General features: G+C 33.0%; 1 protein-coding gene across 13 annotated transcripts in view; it reads left to right on the forward strand.

The window, feature by feature from the left end:
• LOC107997758 (lachesin) overlaps positions 1-19,541 on the forward strand; it is a 307,455-nt gene that overhangs the window by 227,527 nt on the left and 60,387 nt on the right. For 10 of the 13 annotated variants that reach the window (XR_009828952.1, XR_009828953.1, XM_062071865.1 and 7 more), the window contains 2 exons: positions 1,280-1,497; positions 4,716-4,791. Coding sequence is in view for 10 of the 13 variants with exons in the window: in XM_062071865.1 (XP_061927849.1) it covers positions 1,280-1,497; positions 4,716-4,791 (294 nt within the window). In the remaining 3 variants the exon portion in view is untranslated. Of the gene's footprint in view, positions 1-1,279; positions 1,498-4,715; positions 4,792-14,457; positions 14,785-15,832; positions 19,536-19,541 lie in introns of those variants that run through there. The other 3 variants (XM_062071873.1, XM_062071874.1, XR_009828951.1) reach the window with 2 other exon arrangements.

Raw genomic sequence — 19,541 nt, forward strand, 5'->3', positions numbered from 1 at the left:
CTGTCCAATATTTCCTTAAGAAACTTGATTCTGCCCGTTAGCATACTTTTTTCTTTACCTCTTCAGCTGCTTCTCTTTGCCCGGTTGTTCAGACTTTTCTATTTTCTTTCATCGACCTTTCCACCCCTTCCTCTCCCTTCTCGTTAAGTTTTGATTTACGCGCCGCGGGCGTCGAGCAATTAAGAGCAAATTAACGTCAAGATGCTCGATTAAAGACAACGGGGCTCGAAACAACACAAGGTGGCACAAGGTTGTTGCGAAAACTTGCGTCAGTGTTTCGACCGCGTTTCCCACGTTGAATACGAGCACCGTGTTCCTCGGCGGAAAAGAATGAAGACGGATGCCGGTGATATTTTATGGAAATTCGATAAAGTTCCTTGAATTAAAGGAACGAAAGAGAGGGCGGCCATTTTTTCGCCGCTTTACAACACCACCACGGTGATGGATTGTTGTTTCTAATAGTGGAATCTGTTATGCGTCGTAACGGTGTATTTAACTTCAAGGAATCTAACATTTATTTCGTATAACCGTTCAACGAGTGAACAGTGAAACAGTCGATGCCTCACGATGAGCGATCGATTTTGCTTTTTTGTGAATGTATAGTTTTCCTGGATTTTTTCTAAATTTTTTTTAAGCAGTATTAGATGTCGTAAAGTCAATAAAAATCAACTGTTAATTGAATCCTTTTGTAAAAACTATAATAAATTATCCTATAATTTGAAATCCTTTAATAATCCTTCTCGTGATGTACCATTGAAGCATAATGATCAATTATTAAAATGTTAAAATATAACATCAAACTATATTCAGAAACAGGCTTTTATCAAAGATAAATTTACCGAATCTCTCTCAAATCTTGCAAAATTTTATCCTAATTAATGATTAAATATTTTAAAAATAGATTTCTATTTAAACTCCATTTCTTTTCAGTTACATTTATAGAAATTTCATTTTACATTCGCAAATATAACGAATAATCCATTAATTGAATTATCTCATCGATTAAAATTAACATCATTTAATCATTTCATTATCTAAAAAAAGAAACGTTACGATCAGAGAAATATCTTTCGTCTCGTTGATGAGACGTTTCGACTACCGCTTTGTTCTCGGCTGTTAGGAGCATGATCGAATCGAGAAGCGTATACAGCGCTTGTTCGACAAACTCGGGCCAAGATTTATAGACGTGGACCGGTTATCGATCCGTACGCCACGCTCCTGCTTGTATCGCTAGTAATTGGAACATTTATGAGCCAATCAATCACTTTTCTCGTTGCAGTCCCCCCTATGCTCTGGATACCGCACCAATTGGTCGGTGCACCCTTGGACCATTCAGTCACGTTGGAATGCTACACCGAGGCTCATCCAACTTCTTTGAATTACTGGACCAGGGAGGATGGCCTGATGATTCAGGGTAGCAACAAATACAAGACCACCTCCACGCCGGAGAAACCCTCGTACAAGACGCATATGACGTTAACGATACACGATCTACAGGTGAGTGGAACGAGTTTCATGTTTAATCTTTTAAGCGCCTGTGCTTAAGAAAAATACTAGGGCATTGGAGTAAAAATAAAATACGAAGGGGCGTTTAAAATTTTAATTATGTCACTTCCAATTAGATCTTCTTGATTTAATTAAACGTTAAACTTTCGATGCTGAATTAAAATGGGAATATCGATACAACAAAATTAATTCGATTACGCGAGAGTACGCGTTTCATTTTCTCGATAATTTTGTTTTTGATGGACAATCATTTGAAAAAAGGGGGGGGAAAAAGGCAATCGATCTTTCATTCCGTTCTATCAAAAATTCAAAGAAACAAAACTGGATTCGCGTTGATTGTGAAAACTTCATTCGATTCGTCTTTTAATTATTTTAATATCGTTCGTCAATGGATCAAAAGCTAACCGATACTTTTTTCGATGAAACAAAATCCGCAATGTATTGACGCGAACATTACCAATTGAATTGCAGCATCTGGCAAAGACAATTCGTTTGTCGCGTTCGCTGGGACGTGTCTCGGAGCGACGCGTTGAAAATCGTTTTTAAAGAAATAAAATCTCGAATTCGTCGAAAAATAATTTTTATCGAATAATGGGATAAAAATAATGATAACATTGTTATATTTTAATGTCCAAAAAATGCGTGTAGATACTTCGATTCAACAATTAAACTCGAAACTCATCAGATTGATTAATTAAATATTCAACTCATTTCGAACAAAAAACTTGAAACAATTTCCAAATCAATTATAGCGTGCCATTAATAAGATCGTTAAACGTATTTTTCGTGTAGTTTCTTCTTTAAAACTCGATTGAATCCTATTAAAATTTGAAAAAATTTTAAACCGCTATAACTCGGAAGATAATGACTTCCGGTCAATGAATGAAAGATCATTAGAAGCGCGGAATTTTGCTTTTTAAAACGCTCTTTCATTTATCCCGATGCGACTTTCGGTTCCCAAGATATCGTCGTGTAAAGAGAAAGGTAATTTTTAATCGTTTACTATCTGCATCCTTGTCCCGTACTCGGATCTCTCGCTCGCTCACTGACCTATCCCAAATTCCAGACAAATGGCAGACGCGATTCCTAGAAAAACGTAGTAAGCATTTCCAGAAAATAATGTAGGTCACGGTTTCATTCATAGCCTCTGTTAAAAAATCTTAAGTATTATAGACACTTTGAATCGTTATATCTCGGTAATTATTTGAGATATCGGGATAAAACAAAAAGTGGCTTCAATGGCATGCTCTCCTCCATTTCCTGAGTAGATTTCTATGATAAAATTATAACCTATATACATTGTACGTAAGTAATTATAATTGAAGTATTATATTAGGAGTAAATTGAATGTATATTTTTTTGCTTCGATAAAAACGTCAATTTTAATTGTGCCAAGTTGTGACAAGTTTTGATAGTTCTATCGTTATTCATCCATTCATCCATCATTCTCGCGAAATATTTTTGACTCGTTTCATAAAATCCTGTCACTCGTACGATATAAAATAATTCTATGATCGAATATCGTCCAGGATCTAAGTAAAAAATAGGATAGGAAGAGAAATAAAAATAGTTTCCATTTAGTTCGGTAATTGAGCATAAATTTGGAGATTCGATAATATTAATAAAGCGCTATTCTCTTGGCGACGACGAAGTAATTTCCCGTAGTCTTTTTTTTATTTTTAATTTTCTATCTTTTTATTTCGTTCCATATAACTGTACCTCGCCAGTCCTTCTTTTTTCGGTTGTTTGTTTGCGATGCAAATATTCTTCCATTCTCCGGCGTTCCCTGAATTAGGAATTTCTTTTTTCTTGTTTTTTCTTAAGTAGCCTGGAACGCGAAGATCACGTGCTCTTTTTCCCTTCATTTGACCAGTTTCTTGTCGGCTTTTTTTTCTTACAATTTGCTTAGTTAATTAACATATAATAAACGGCTCGAAGATGGATATCTCGTATAAAAACATTTTAATTTTCGTATTAAATATAATAATTATTTAACGATTAATGCACTTTCTATGAGATTTTACAATTCGTATTTTCTAGAAAGCGTATAATATCTAGTTTCATTTTAAAAGTGCATTGGAATTATTAACGTTTACAGTAAAAAGGAAATTTACAATAGAAAGAAAAATGTATAAAAAATAAAGAAGTATAATATTCTAGTTTATCTTTTCTTTTTTTTCACTATTTTTATCTCTATATTTTTATCTCTTTATATTTGAACTTTATATTTTGCACTCTAAATTTTAACACTTTTGAATTTAAAAATAAAGATAGCGAATAAAGGATAAATTTAAATTTTCAATAAATTTTGCTATTAAAAAAATTTTATTTTTCAGTTCTATTTGATTAAAATTAACATACAATATTGCGCATACTTAAATGATTTCAAATAATATTTCTGTAATAACTAATCTCCAGACTTTATCTGTGAAATGAGAAAAGAATGTTCATCTACTAATCCTAACTTCAACCAATATGAGAAATCGCGAAGCCAACAGGTGATATTTGAAAAGTTTCACGGCATCTCGCGAGATTTATTCATAGATTATTTTCGCGTATGGAAAGGATATCCTTAAAATGTCCGTGTAAAAGAGGAACTTTCTCTCTCTCGTCATCAAGCTCGAGAAAAATATCCTTTTTTCCCCCCTTCCCTCTGTTTTCTTTTACTCTTTTACTTCTCGCGATTCTTTATTGCGTTGCTTTTATAAGGATAATAAATGCGTCATAGGAAAAATTTCAGAAGTACAAACGAGCAAAGATAGAAGTTTCTTTCACTCAACTTCCTTTGTTCTTAATAAATGAAACAGATGTAATGGAAGAAAAATCTATTCCTTTGAATTTCTATAGTAAAAGTGGATGATAAAATAAATTGTCACGATATGATTATAGATTGGTTAATAGATTTGAACGGATATTTCTTTCCTTTTACAATTGTCCTTCGTAAAAAAAAAAGGGAAGGAATACAAATTCGAATCTCCTCTAATTTCTCAAAAAATCAATTCTCAAACTTTTCATTCGCGTCCAAAATAAAAAAAAAAAAGTGACAATAAAATTCAAACGTTCGACTTAAACTCATCCTATTTTCCGTCAATCGATTTCAGCGCGAAACCGTTTCGCTATATAACCAAACTCGATAAGCGCAATCTTGCTTAAAAGCCAGATTTCCACTCTCTTTCTCTCTCTCACGTCATTACCATTCTGTTTTTCAGGAGGAGGATTACGGTAGCTACAAGTGCGTCGCGAAAAATCCACGTGGAGAGACAGACGGCACCATTCGCCTGTACAGTAAGTGTCGTTTGTTTACTCGCATTTTAAAATATCCCGCCGAAACGTTTGTCAAGCTAATGACGAATCGTGGATTCCTGGTGGGATGCGGAGATGTCATTTTCATTTGGATCTTCGTGTCGGGAATTTTTAGGCTGTTTCCGCCATTCCGTGCACCATGCTGGTGCTTGATTAAATGTTATTTTTCTTCTTTCTTTATTTTCTCGTTTCTTCTTTTTTTTTTTTTTTTAATTCTCTTCCTTTCGCAATTAAAGCGTGCTCGTCGACAGACGGCTCGCTCGTTTTTTTGCGTGCGCGTGAGCGCGGAAGATATTTTGGAAATGCTTTGAAAATTGTTACGTCATTCTCGTTACGAGTTGAAAAAATAATATATACTTGAGATTGATTTGTAATCGATCGATTCGTGAGATTTATAACTTTTACGACGATAAATAATTAGAATATTAAATATACAATCAATTTGATCGATCTTCTAATAGGCAAAACGTTCAAGAAAAATGTTTAAGTATTTTTTAGTACTAAATATAAATTACAATATATATTTCAATTTCATATCGCAAATATATAAAATTTTTATGACTTAACAGATTAAATCAAACTTTAAATTGAACTTACTCCATAGATTTGATTATTTATCGTTGTGCATCTATTGGTAATTGTAACGTGGAAGGAAAATCGATAAGGGTTAGGCTTCCGAGACACATGTCTGGGAAGGTGTTTACGAAGTAGACGGTGTCGAAATACGCTATTTGCCTGAGAAACCTGTGCAATCGGTCGGAGAACGTTCCTCGGTCGCGTTCGATTTCAGTTCAGATTCTACTAATTCGGGTTTCCTCGGCAAATATATGCGCGCAATTAATTAACCAGGGTGGAAGCCTCGGGGATCGCTTTTGCGGCGATCTATTAATCCGTGATTAAATCGTTCACGAAATCGTGCGGAAATGCCGCTATGCCTGACTATCATTCCGTAACGCCATTGGATTTGAGACATTCGAATAATTACAAACTGGTTTCCGACCATCGTCACACTTTCCTCGAGAAATGCATTTGATGGAAAATTCCGTTTTCTTCTTCAGAGGGAGCAAGTCTTGTTATTTATTAAACTAATAAATTGGAGGAATATTAGATTATATGAGCTAGAGAAACTCATTGGATTGGATCTTTAAATTTTTAATCTGACCATCTGATTGTTATTCGTCTCAAGATGTACATATGGATTAATTTTTTCTAAAATATAACAAGGAATTAGGATAGGATTGCGATATTATATTAATTTAATATTCGATACATTTCGACGAATGTCACTCTGAAATAATTATATTAAATCTTCAACGAAATTTTAAAACCATTCATCGTTATAATTACTTGAAACCTTCCCAATTTCCTTTTCAATCTCTTCCTCGTTATTTCATCATTTACGATAAAAATTCCTAATCTCTCAAGACAAAACTCTCTACTCGCAATAACGTAATATGAATCGATCAATATACACCTTTCAATCTTTTCTCAGGGATCCACCGAAAACCCAGCGCACAATTTCCACCCCTTCTATTTACCTTGTCCACCTTGGCTGAAATCGCCTACCCTATTCACCGGAAATCGTCCAAATACCATATCCCCAATTTCACCCCCTCAGCTTCTTCCGCGTACATCCCGCTTAATGTATGCATATGACATAAAGAGCCGGCGGAGAAATGGCTGGCCGCTGTGCAAACGCGCGTGCACGTACGAGGAACGCGTGGGGAGAGGGTGATTTCGGTGTGTTGAGCGCGGCCATCCCCGGCTGAGTAGGGTGAGAAAGAGCGTTGGAGACCGCTCTCCATTAGTATGCATCGGTTTTTCGCATTAGCGACATTCAAATGAAGCGGGCGTTTAGCATAAAAGGCCACCGGCAAGAAAAAGGCTGCCAGTTATCCCCCTGTAGGTGATTACCTCTGTAAAACGGTCATGATTCGTGGAAATTTCGTGGCCACTTGGCTGGAACTCTTCCTTGCGCGGATCATTTGTATGTCAAACATGTGCAATGATCTTTACGACCTTTTTATAGTTGACGTTTGAAAAGTATGACATTTAAAAAAATGGTGGTATGAAAATAGGGGATGAAAATTATATTGTTTCAAGGAATGTAATCTGGAAATGTAGAAATTATACGTTCGGTCCGAATAAATGATATTCCGATTTAATAGGATCGTGATCTATATGAATAAAAGTAACATATCTCTAATTGAGACTAAATATCCATCAGGATTTAATCTCGCCAATTAATTCCGATGGAAGAATTTTATTCGTAAAGAGGAATGTACTTATCGATCAGATTTCACATTTCATAATGTGAAAATATTTGAAATGAAATAAAAAAAAAAAATTCATCGTTTTCTAGTCGAATAATTAATTTAATTTTATAATCCTTTTCAAATAACTCTTTAAAATATTTTCGCATATATTTCCTGATTTCTTGTTTTTTCAAGCATTTTCTAATTTCTCAATAGTAGCTGCGTTTCACAAAATGAACGTCATTATTATCATTCAGCGATGAAATTCTGTTCTTTCATAAAAATGATCCAAAAATATCGTTCCTCTTGTTAGAATGTATTTCTCCATTCCTTCTGTATTAACATCAAGTATGTATTTTTCAATTTTTTTCAATATCGACATACGAAACAATTTAAGCAATTAACATTATACCGATCAATCAAAATATCAATCTCTTCAGTTTCTCGTAGCAAACAAGACGAGTTCGTCTTTTCTACTCGAGTGAAGGGCTAATAATGGCCGCGACCTAATTAATGCACCAGCCGGAAATCTACAATATGCAAAAGTCAATAGGAAATTGATCAATATATTGGAAACAACAATAGCTCTTACATTGTTGAACTGGTTGTTTGAATGCGAACAACAGCAACATTAAGCATCGTTTGACCGTGGAAAGGTACCAGTCTTTGATCATAGATCCCGATGTTACCAACATTGGATACAATTTCCAGCCGGTCGATCGGCCATTGGCTCGTTGATCTAGAGCGGTAATTTTGAATTATTATGTGATATAAGGGACAGTGAAATTAACCGCTGAAAGCATACGTCGAATAATCGAATTTGATGTTGTGTTTCGAGAATCATCGATAATTTCGAATGGCAAAGCGTAACTAATAACTTTTATCATCGTTGATCATTATTAGTTATTGAACGTTCGAGTTTAACTGATTGAACCTTATGGAGCGGCCATTAGCGATCCCTGGTAAGCATAATCTATCGTAGTAATTGAGGAGTTTGATTATGATGTCCATATATTTTGTAACGTAGGGTTATTAATCACTGCACTGCATTTGATTTACTGGTTTTATTAATAGTAAAATTCGAATAAATAGATTGAAGTTAAAAATTATTGGGATATTATTGGGATCGCATTCAAACAAATACGAATATCGTACAAATTGTATAAGAGATGTTATAAAATTAGCTGAAAATTTATATTGAATTTAGATTTTTCAATCCAAAAAATCATCATAGAATTAGAACAACCAATAAGGAGGATTATAAGGAATAGTAAAAATTGAATAATAAATAAATATCAAATATTCTATAGATATTCTTTTCACTTTAATCCGATAGTTGCACAAGACATCGATACTCGGAAATAGGCTCGAACGAAACGAAATCTTAATTCTATCCGATTCGAGTGTGGATTCATACGTAAAAATACCTTTGTCGGGAAAAGGAAAAGAGAAGGAAGCACAAAAAAAAGGAAAAGGAGAAAAAGGAATGGAATGAAAGAGGAAATAAAAACGGGGGTAAATATACCCGGTATATACCAGAGGGAAATTCTCATCGTGTTCCGTGGAAATTGCTTTCTAATTGGCGAGATTTTTAAATGTACACACAATAGCTCAGAGAGTTTTTACCCCTCCCGGACACGAATATTACTTACTAATTGGTCGCTTTCATGAAACAAAGGGATATAAAGGTATTATTCCTTGGGGTTTGCAAACATCGAGCCGAACTTGGTCACAATTATTCAGACTTAGTTGTCTAAATTCTTTCCTCGATTTTTCTACCGTGTTCTCATTCGGTTCCATCACAACTCTAACAATTCAGACTGTAATAATGTTTAATTTCTCGTGTTATTGCTTTCCTTTATTGCTTCGTTTTCTTTTTTTTTTTTCAACGGTCCTTATTTCGTGGAATCTGAGGAACAGAGAATATTTAATGTTTGTTTTAATATAACTCGATTTTTTTTAAATTTGATATGAGAGAACACAGATATGAGGAAATTCTAACAGATGTTATTCAGATATTTCTCGTATAATTATATTATTTAATATATATTATTTAGTCAAAAAATTACAGAATATTTAATATACGCATAACTCTGTTATTATTAAATTTTTATTCGATTAGAAAGATAGTTAATCAAAGAAAATATATGAACGTAATAGAACATTTTTTAATCGTAAAGATATAAAAATGATTGTTATATCGTGTATGGAAAAAAAAGTCAAGAACAATAGAAGAAACATTTTCCTTTCGTTCTTTATGATACCGACAGATCTTCTTCCCTCTTTCTATCTCGTCCTTCACGGGAAAAATCGATTTTCCTCCTCGAAACATCGGCTACAAAGGGATACCAAGACTCGAAAGGAATTCGAATTCATTCCCAGTCCGCGTGATAGAGTAAAATAACCTCGACGTGGTCTAGAAAGGTCCCAAAAGGGATGCTCGTTCCTCCGTGAACGAGGACAGTCGCGTAACAACGAAGATGGACATGTACAAACACCGACACGTATCGATACGTAAATACGCAAAGAAAGGAACTGTAAGATGGAGGGAACAAAGAAACGGAAAGAATCGACGTATACAATCGACGAAGAAAATAACGAAGGAAAGATAAAAATAATATAAAATAAAACAAAACAAAACGGGAGAAAGAAGAAAAGGGAGAAAGATGGACAGAGGAAGGCGAAATTAAGTGGTAGAAGTCAGAGATATGTCAGGCGAGTTTTATTAAGCGGCATAAAAAAGAGATTTGTAATCCAACCGGGAATATAGAGAGAGAAAGAGAGAGAGAGAGCCTTTACCCCATGGCCAAGGGTGACTCTGGTCGCGGGATTCGCTCTTGGTGGGGATTTCGTGAGGGATGAAGAGCGAGAGGGTGGTGGTGGAGGGTTGAACGAAGAGCAGGAGGTCGTAGAGATATGAATTTGTTATTAAGGACCGCCTAAGGGACAAAGTACCCCTGTTTCTTGATAAGCAAACCGTCCCATCCGTGTCACCCCATCTCTCGCCCCAATCCCCCTCACCGCCCCTCTGGTGATCCCTCACTTCTTCTGAACCTCTCCTTTTCCATCGTTCTCTGGAAAAGCCCGAGCACGGCTAATTTATTCCATAGTCGAGTCAAACTGCTATTTGCGAGGGTAGACGAGGGTGGAGGTGGGGGAATAGGAGAAGACAGCTGCAGGCCGGTGCGGCGAACAAAACTTGCGGCCGTTCTGCGGATAGCAACAATATCGCATTCATTCGGATGTCGGCTTCTTCTTTTTCTTTTTCTTTCTCTTTCCTCCTTCTTCTTTTCTTCGTATCTCCCCATCTCATTGCTGAAATTCGTTCTTTTTCTCTCGAAAGCTTCGTATACATAATGCAAACGCCTCTTTGCTCTAGTCTCGCTGAGACGAGGATTTAATTGTCGGTCGTTAGACATCCCTCCTATAGGCATTTATGGCGTTGATTCCTTCACCTCCTCCCCCTTCTGTCTACCCATCTTCCTGCCTCGACTTCTTATTAATTGGGGAAAGACGTGGACCTTGAAACGACGCCAAGATTAGTCGAGCTGTTAATCCTGAATTTTTTTTAATTAATTTCTCCCCTCGAATTTCTCGTTTTGTCAGTCGTTTTGTTTGCTTGAGATATGGAATTGATGGATAGTTTTTCTTTCCTTTTTTTTAGTAATGGTTTTTATCCTGCGTGCGAATATTTTGGGAAGAAGTTTTTAATTAATTAACGTTTCATCCAATTTGTTATTTTTTTGTTTAAGAGAAAGAAAAGTCTAGTTTTTAATTTAATTTAGCATGTTTTATTTGTGTTAATGGATGATTGCAAATAAATTGAAAATTATTTGTACGTGTACAGTTATTACGCGTATTCTTATTTTCAGATAAAGCATTTCCTCATTTGTTTTTTATAGTAATGAATCTTCATAGTATGATATGAAATTATTATAATTAAATAATTAATAATAAAATATAATGGATTAAATTAATTAATTATGCGTGCAAATCCTTTTTGTAATTGTATCGTGTAGAATTTATCCGAGATATTAATGAGATGATATTAAATTAAAAATTTTTTGAACTTTCAGTTAAATTATAAATATTCACTTTGATCGTAACAGATTTGAATTTTTATTTTATTCGTTTATTCGATAAAAATTTTAATAATCATTTGTTTTTTAGAAAATATCTGAAAGTTATAATATTCTACATAATTGATGTCAAATTCACTCCTTTCTCTTTGATTTTATTCCGCGAAAGTATTTGTAATTTTAATCTCACGTATGATATTGAATTTTTCTCTTCTGCCAATATTTTTTTTTTTTTTTGCACTCTATGTCCAGCCTCAAATTATTTGTTTTTTTAATAAATTATGAAAGTGAATTATCTCTATTAATAAAATATTCACAAAAATTTTTGGCGTCGTATCATCGTGAAACAGGAGGTCGAAAAAAGCTTTCGTGATCCAAAATTCGAAATATGAAGAAAAAAACAGTATCGATATTTTTGAAAATTTTGAATAATTAATTAATTTCTTCGGATATAGAAAGATATATTAGTGAATGTATAATAATTCTTTAAATTCTTTTCTTACTTGTCTAAAAGAAAAAAACTTTCTATCGAAAATTAAAATAAATAAAACGTTGGATTTCTAATATTCTAAATATATCTGCGAACAATCGATGTATAATTTAAATTTCGATGAATTTCCGGCACAGTACAATCGAGAAGTTCATCATTTTCTCCGAACGATTTCTTAACTTGTCTAACGAGTTGGAGGACTAATTTCATTTCCAGTCGGTAATCTGTCCATCATAATTTTCGCGTTAAACTACTTTCCGTGTAAACAGAATGTTACTCACTGCCTGCGGAATTGGCCGTTCCAGTTGTCATCCCGGGGCAAACTTTGAGAAAATTTCTCTCCACTTTCAATAATTTGGCTAATGAACATCCAATCCTACTGCAAGGGAACGAACATCCCTTTCATCTCGCCTCGTTCAAAAGATTTATAGAATTATTCGTTACAATGATTATTTCTGTGAGAATGATATTCGATTATCTCGCGTCTATTGTTTTTCAGATACGATAAAGTTGACGTTAACGATAACACATTTTTGGGTTACCATTGGATAATGGAAAATGTATCGTAAGAATAAATTAATATTGATTTTTGTTTTAATAAAAGATTTATTCGTTGATGATTAATCTTCGAAATGAATCGGAATTATATTCGACGCAAATGAATTAACATTGGCGTATAACTGAAGCCATTTCTTGCGAAAATTGCCGCATTTTCTCAATTTAATTATCAATCGTCAATCACTCGTCATCGCTTGATTTTAATTACGAAAGCAGGTATACATTCTCGAAACAGAATTCCATTATTATTACTATAATATTAATTAAAAATTGATCGTGGAAATTAGACTTATCGAGCAACGTAAACTACAAACGAATATTCTCTTTCGGATATTAAAACTTATTATATTCAATATAACAAATAAATTTTTAATCTACAAGAACCATTATTATTCATTATTCATTTTCTACCATTTATTTTGAAATAATGAAACAATAAGACATTAGACTTTACTCGCATACATCCTCGTCTCAACTAAATTTATTTGAATTAATTACTCCTTTCTCCATTTCTTCTTAAAAAGAAAAAAAACTTCGCTTGCACCTTTCCCAAATATGAAAGATCCCAAAGAATGACACTTTCCAACAATAAGACATTCCTCCTTCGTGCATCAATCATTCCCTTATATTTAATTAAAAAAAAAAACCAGGAGCAAAACTCGACACAAAGAGGGGCTCAATATACGCGATGATTTAGCATACGCGAAAGAGTGGCGAAACTTCTTCAATCGGGCGGTAATCGCGCGATTACGCCGTCGAGCAATATCAGCGAAAGTCCCATGGAAACTTGCTTCTCTTATCGTCACTCGTCGAGAAAAGACGCCGCAATTTAATGTCACTGTTGCTTTCTTCCGGAAGACAGACAACTTCCCTCCACCTCTGTCGCGGTCGACGACGCTCTGGGACGCGGCACAAAGGGGTTGGAATAAGGAAGTGAGGAGGGGAAGGGGGTGAAGGGAAAGTCGTGGGATGGATTTTTAATTTAGCTAAAATCTCTTCAGTGGTCGAGCGTTCTACTTACGGATGCGTGCTCCCTTGGGGAATATTGTGAATGGAAATTGCATTTAGCATCACGATGATGGGATCAAATTCTTCGACGTGTGAGTATTCGTGAATTCGAGTGACGTTTGGTTGGATAGATTTTTATTTTATGCAATTTTGTAATATTTACGAAGTGTGGGTGATTTGTAAGCTAATTTTGGAAGTTGGGATATTTAAGAATGCATTGAACATATGTAAATATATATATATATATATATATATATATATATATATGTAAATATATATATTCGTGGAATAATTTCAGAGGCTAAAATGAACAAATTAAGTTAATCAAATGGTGATTTCATTCTAACAAGATACTTGTGAAATCTTTTCAAGAATTGCAGTGTATTTCACAATGGCATAAGTTTCTGTAACAATTGATCAAATAGAAGTATTTATTCATAAATTAAAGAATTAATATCAGAATCTAACATTCTAGTCAAAGAATTCTATTTAAATTCAAATTTAGCAATATTTTTATTATAATAATAGAAATATAATGTAAAATAAAAAATAATATCGTACAATAAAAAAAAAATTTTCGTGGGGATTCGAATATATTAATATTACAACGTATAATAAATAGGGTGAAAATGGGGTGAAATTGAAGATGCTAGCAATAACAAGGATTTCTCATTAACTCGACACTGATCGTTGTATCTTCCATCGACAAGCTTGTCCATATTTTTTAATTCGTTTACGCGTATTTTTCATCCCTTTTTCGCGTTTTCAACCCCTTCGCATTGGAACTTTAATTTCCTCGATCGATGAATCAATTAAGAATAATAAAGAAGATAAATTAATTATTCGCTTCTGTACCCTTTCTGTTCTGTGATCGAAGTTTTTAAGGGGGAGAATCGTTTATCAAAAGCGGTTTTACGTTAATTGGAGATACAACTTTGCTTTAGATTTGGCGGAATAGCTTTGTAACGTTATTGCAATAATTTGTCTTCCTTCGAGATGAATTAATTTTGGAATTTATAAATAGAAAGTGAGAAAAAAATTTAAAAAAAGATTGAAAAGTAAAGTACGAAAAAAAAATCAGACTTGAATAAATTTTATATCTCATTATTTTATTTAATTCGAAAGTGTTCGAAATATATAAAATTATTATTTTAATCATATTTCAAATTGCTATTTTCGATCGTGTGTTATTAAGTAAGTATACAAGAACGTGATTTTAATTGGAATAGTAACTAATATCGTTATTTTTTTATTTCAGATTCGATGAAAGTAATAATTGTAAAAATAATCCAGCAAAAAAAGAAGAAAGAAATAAGAATTGAAACTAGAAATAAAATATAAAAGAATGTATAAGATATTCTGAATCCATAATTGAATTAATTTCTTGCTTGATATTATTCTGTACATTATATAAATAATTCCTTTCAGAATTATTATTTTCATAAGTAATTATATTACTTTATAAATATTATATGAATATCATATCAATTTTTTTAGAAATTTTTAGTTCTTTGTTGTCTAAAAATATTCTTTATTTTTTTATTCTAATGTAACTTACGTTAAAATAAATTAAATATTTTTCGAATTTGGATAAAACTCGGACGTTGCGATACTCATATTTAACTTTGCATAGTAGCAAGTTTTGAAAATGGTTAACCAAGAAAAAGTGTCGATTAATTTCCAAAGCTGGAAGCGAAATTAATGCAATCACGATTCGCGACAAATTTTTCGGTAAACTTTCCTCTTCGACCAAGTCTTATTTCAAACTTTTAATTCGAGCCCGTTGCTGCCCGATGAATTTTTCATCCTCGATTTACAAATTTTTCTTTTCTTTTTTCAACTAATCACCGCCCGGAATGAATATGTGTATAACCCACGAAAGAAAAAAAAAAGAAGAAGAACAATTTCCCTCGAATTCTCGATTGAATTTTTAATTTTCCGGTTTCCCCACACAGGATAGATTCCCTTCTCTTTTCTTCTCCTTCTTTTTTTAAGCATTTTACATATTCATAGAATAGACATGAGAAATTATTATGAGTTAAGATTGGGAGAAATAAATATTTTTATTTTGTTCCAATGATACACTTTTAATAAATCTTTATTTGAAATAATAATTACGTAATTGGAAACAATATTTCATATATTTCTCTATATTAATATCCAAGTATTTTTATTTAGGATTGAATTCAAAATTCGTATCTTTTCATCAAAAGATTTTCAGTTTCAAATTTCGAGGTTACATACAGTAAATCATAAGTTCAATAAAAATTCAATTTACAAATATTCTATTAACAATGAATCAAATCATAACGAATAAATATTAACTATTTGTGTCTAACTTAATCTTTTTCTTTTTTTTTTTTTTTAAATTTCACAAAATGATATTTTTCAATAGTGTTTGCCCACGAGAGTACTTCACATCGTTCGTTCGTATTTTCACTCTTGTCATGAGAACAATACACAGTTTCACGAAAATTTTAAATCGCCTCTGAAATATGGGACGATCGAAGAGTATTCACGAATACGTCATATATTTTCGAAAGATTAAAGGCGATGAGGGTGGGCCGCGTACTTTCTTTCCACGGTTTTTGTCTCTTTAGCGTGCAAATTACACCGGCTATTTTTTTTAATAGGTCCACGCTTCCTCACGGTTGAATTAATTGCGGCCCACGGACGCTGGTTCGTTAGTGCTGTGGAAAGTAAATTCGTTAAATATCTCGTTCTCGCGGGGTACGTTGTTGCGCCGCCGCAAAATACGGGCAACACCGGTATTCTTCGTCCCAGCTTCGTGAAAAAATGTTGGATTAAAGTGTACTGGACGGAAAGATACTCGTGGAAACTTTGTAATTATTGCTTTTTTTTCTTCTTTTTTGTTTTTTTCTTTTGGTTATTACAGATATCGGTAATTTTAACGGCGATAAGAGATGATGATAAATCTCGAATGACGAATGAATTTTCTCTGCGTTTGATATTTGAAGAATTGATATATATTGTTAAATATTGGAGGACTTAAGAAGAAATTTTGAATAGCGATAAATTATTAATTTTTTATTTGAAGTTTTGGAGAAAATTAATTATAGAAAAGTTGATATTATGATTGGATTGAAGATAAGTTATTAATCTAAAACAATATTTGATCATTTATTGTGTTTTTCTATTCTCTAGATATAAATAGTGAGAAATGGATTGTAAAATTTTATTTATCGTTAATTTAACTTTTTATATATTATTGTAAATTCGTTAATATTCACAAACGGTGGTTCAATATTTGCAATGAAATTTTGTTTTCATTAATATTAAACGATGAATTAATTAAAGGTAGGTTTATTACGATCATGATTATGCGATTACTTATTAGATAACACGATAATTAATCATACATATGTATTCTGTTAAAATAATTTCAACAGCAATAGCCAGTTAATAGCCTCTGTTTATCAAAAATCATTTAAAAATTGAACTAATGGAAAATATAACATTAATATTGCAACGAATATTTTGAAATTTTATTTTTTATCGGAAAAGCAGAAAGAATAAATTTTTATATTTTTCAAATGTTTCGAATTGCTATGAAATACTTTAAATAAAAAATACTAATTAGGAAATAGATATAACTTATTGAAACAAAACTCTTTCATTCAACACTTCCTATTATTTTCTAATTATTTAAATATTTTTGTAGAATAAGACTTACTTTTAACTAAACTAACATATTAATAAATTATTTCCTATCGTGGAAAAATTGAACGAGTAAATGAAATAAAAATTAAAAAACAAAAATAACTGATGGCGATAATTTAAGATCGCTAAAATCCAGGAAGGAAAAGAAAATAATGGTCGTAGGAAATTTGACAAAATGGAATAAACAAAACTACGAAAGGAATACGCTCGTACCACCGGCTCAATAAAGATCAATCCAAACAAAGCTCGAAGAGAGTCGGAACAACCGTTCCAGAAAGCGGTTTCGATTTACAACCACTGAACTTCGTGCATCGCTACTAACCGATAAACCAGCGCCGAAACGGCTACGGGACTGCTGTAAATCCACTAAACCATTGTCTCGAATATCGAAGGAAGAGAAAGGCCGTGGAAGGAAGGAAAGACCGAAATCACGAAGAAACCATCGAAAGTACATAAAACGTCAAACTATTACGAGTGAAAATAATCTTCCATTAACCTTCCATCGTTGACCATTTAAAATTTTGCTCTAACTTAAACGTTAAAGAAAGAATGAAAAGTTAATAAAACTTTTAGGGTTGATTTCATACTTTCAAAGTGATACAGCATATAAAAATTTATTGGTTCAGAAATGGGATCGAGATGAATGGATTGAAATTGAAAATAGACAGATGATCAAACAAGAAATTACAAATTCTTTTTACAATATAGCTTTAAATGAAATTTATCATTTGTTGTCATAATCTTTTTAATATTCATCACGATTAGACTGTAAAAAAAAATTCCAAATTTCACAGGATCTATTTAACATTAATGAATAAATGGAAGTTTTATTTATATATTCCATTTTATTAAGATATATTCGTAAAAAATATTAATTATCATTGAACATCATCATAAACACTTTCAACTAACTTCAATGATTAATTTTTTACCAAGAACAAATTCTTTTCACAATTTTCTACAAACATCTCCACCTTATGCTGAAAATCTTAATAACTCCCAAGTCCAAGTACCTGCCTGGCGGCCGCAAAAATAAAAGACCGCCCCCCATTTAAGGGCGAAAAGAAAACGGAAACAACACGGAATGGGGGCGGTGCGCGCGTGGCATGGTACAAAAACCTCGGCTCATCCCTCCCGGGTAAAGCATCGAGAGCAGCTCATTAAAGCCAGAAGGATCGTATCTATCCGGTCTAATTAAAAGCCACTCAAACACGGGGGAAGGGGAGGGGAGCGATCAACCGCGACGTTTATTGGCGCGAGAGCTCAATCACGAAAGGGTCGACGAGGACGGATGAGCTCGAGTCGCTTCTGGCACGCATCCACGTCTCTTCCCACGTGTCCCGTGAGACTTCTTCGACCTTCCATCCTCGACTTGTCTGCGTCACACTTGGATGGAATGGATGGTGATAAAGAAGAGTGCAAAGAGAGTTGTCGAAAAGAGAAAGGACGAGTTTGGTTGAACGATTAGTAATAAAATAGAAAAGGAAGAAGGAGATTGAGGTTAAAGAAGATAAAAGAAGAGAGGAATGTTTAGCAGAGTGAAAAGTGTTAAAGAAAGAGTATTCAAGTGAATTCCTTAAAAGTTATTAAAAGTAGAGAAATATAGGGGAAAAAGATAGGGAAGAACTTTTTTCATTTTTAACTAAAGTACAGATAAATAGTGTGTTATCAAGAATATACATATACAAAAAGGAAGAAAGAAATAAAAAGATAAAATTAATGAAAACTAGAAAGGATAAGAAAAAGAAGGAAATGGAGTAGAAAAAAATGTACTACAATTACATGTACAATTAGTGTTAAAAAAAAGGAGCAAAATATACCAAAGTTTATGTTGGATAAATTAAAAAAGTAAAATGAAAAGATAAGATGGAAAGAGAGAAGGATACAAAAGAATAAAGAATAGATTAGAAGGAAAACGAAAACACAAAGGATAGAAAGGCGAGGAATCACTTGTATAATTCATGGTACCACTCTAAGTGGTTAGTGATCCACGTTTCAGTGCTCCCTGACCCCTCCAGGTTCCAGTAGAGCTTGTACCATAGCTCTACGGCATCTCAATGCTGACCGACCGACAGATTAGCCCCAGGAAATTGCCAAACTTCTCGTCGCTCCGGTGGAAAAGTCGATTCCAAAAGTCGTTCCTCAAGCGGCCAGTTTCAACCTCCGCAGACTTTCTATTTGGTTTCCTCAAGACGGCCAACGATGGGACACCAGAAACTGTCTCTTAAATTAATGCTTCCTGAAACGATCTCTTTTCTTCTAGTTTTTCTTTCTATTACCATTTGCTTTATTCTATTTTTTGTTTCTATTTTATTTTTTTTTAGTTTTTATATTGATTGTAGAAAATATACGAAATATATTTATCGATATTGTGATAATTAAATTAATTAATTATATTATATAATTTTATATATATATATATATATATATATATATATATATATATATATATATAACTTTATATAAGAAAAATTATTATTTGCCAATTTTATTTCATTGAAATACATATAATATAAAATGTGTGAAGAAATATTGAAAATTATTTGTTCAACGAAAAATTTAAAAAAATCGTTTAAATTGAATTTAGATTTCGTAAAAATTAAAACTTGCAGATAAAAAAAATGGTAAAAAGAAAGTTTCTACTACACGAGAAAAGTGAGT

This window comes from Apis cerana, linkage group LG2, assembly GCF_029169275.1.
Source record: "Apis cerana isolate GH-2021 linkage group LG2, AcerK_1.0, whole genome shotgun sequence".
Taxonomy (NCBI): Eukaryota; Metazoa; Arthropoda; class Insecta; order Hymenoptera; family Apidae; genus Apis; species Apis cerana.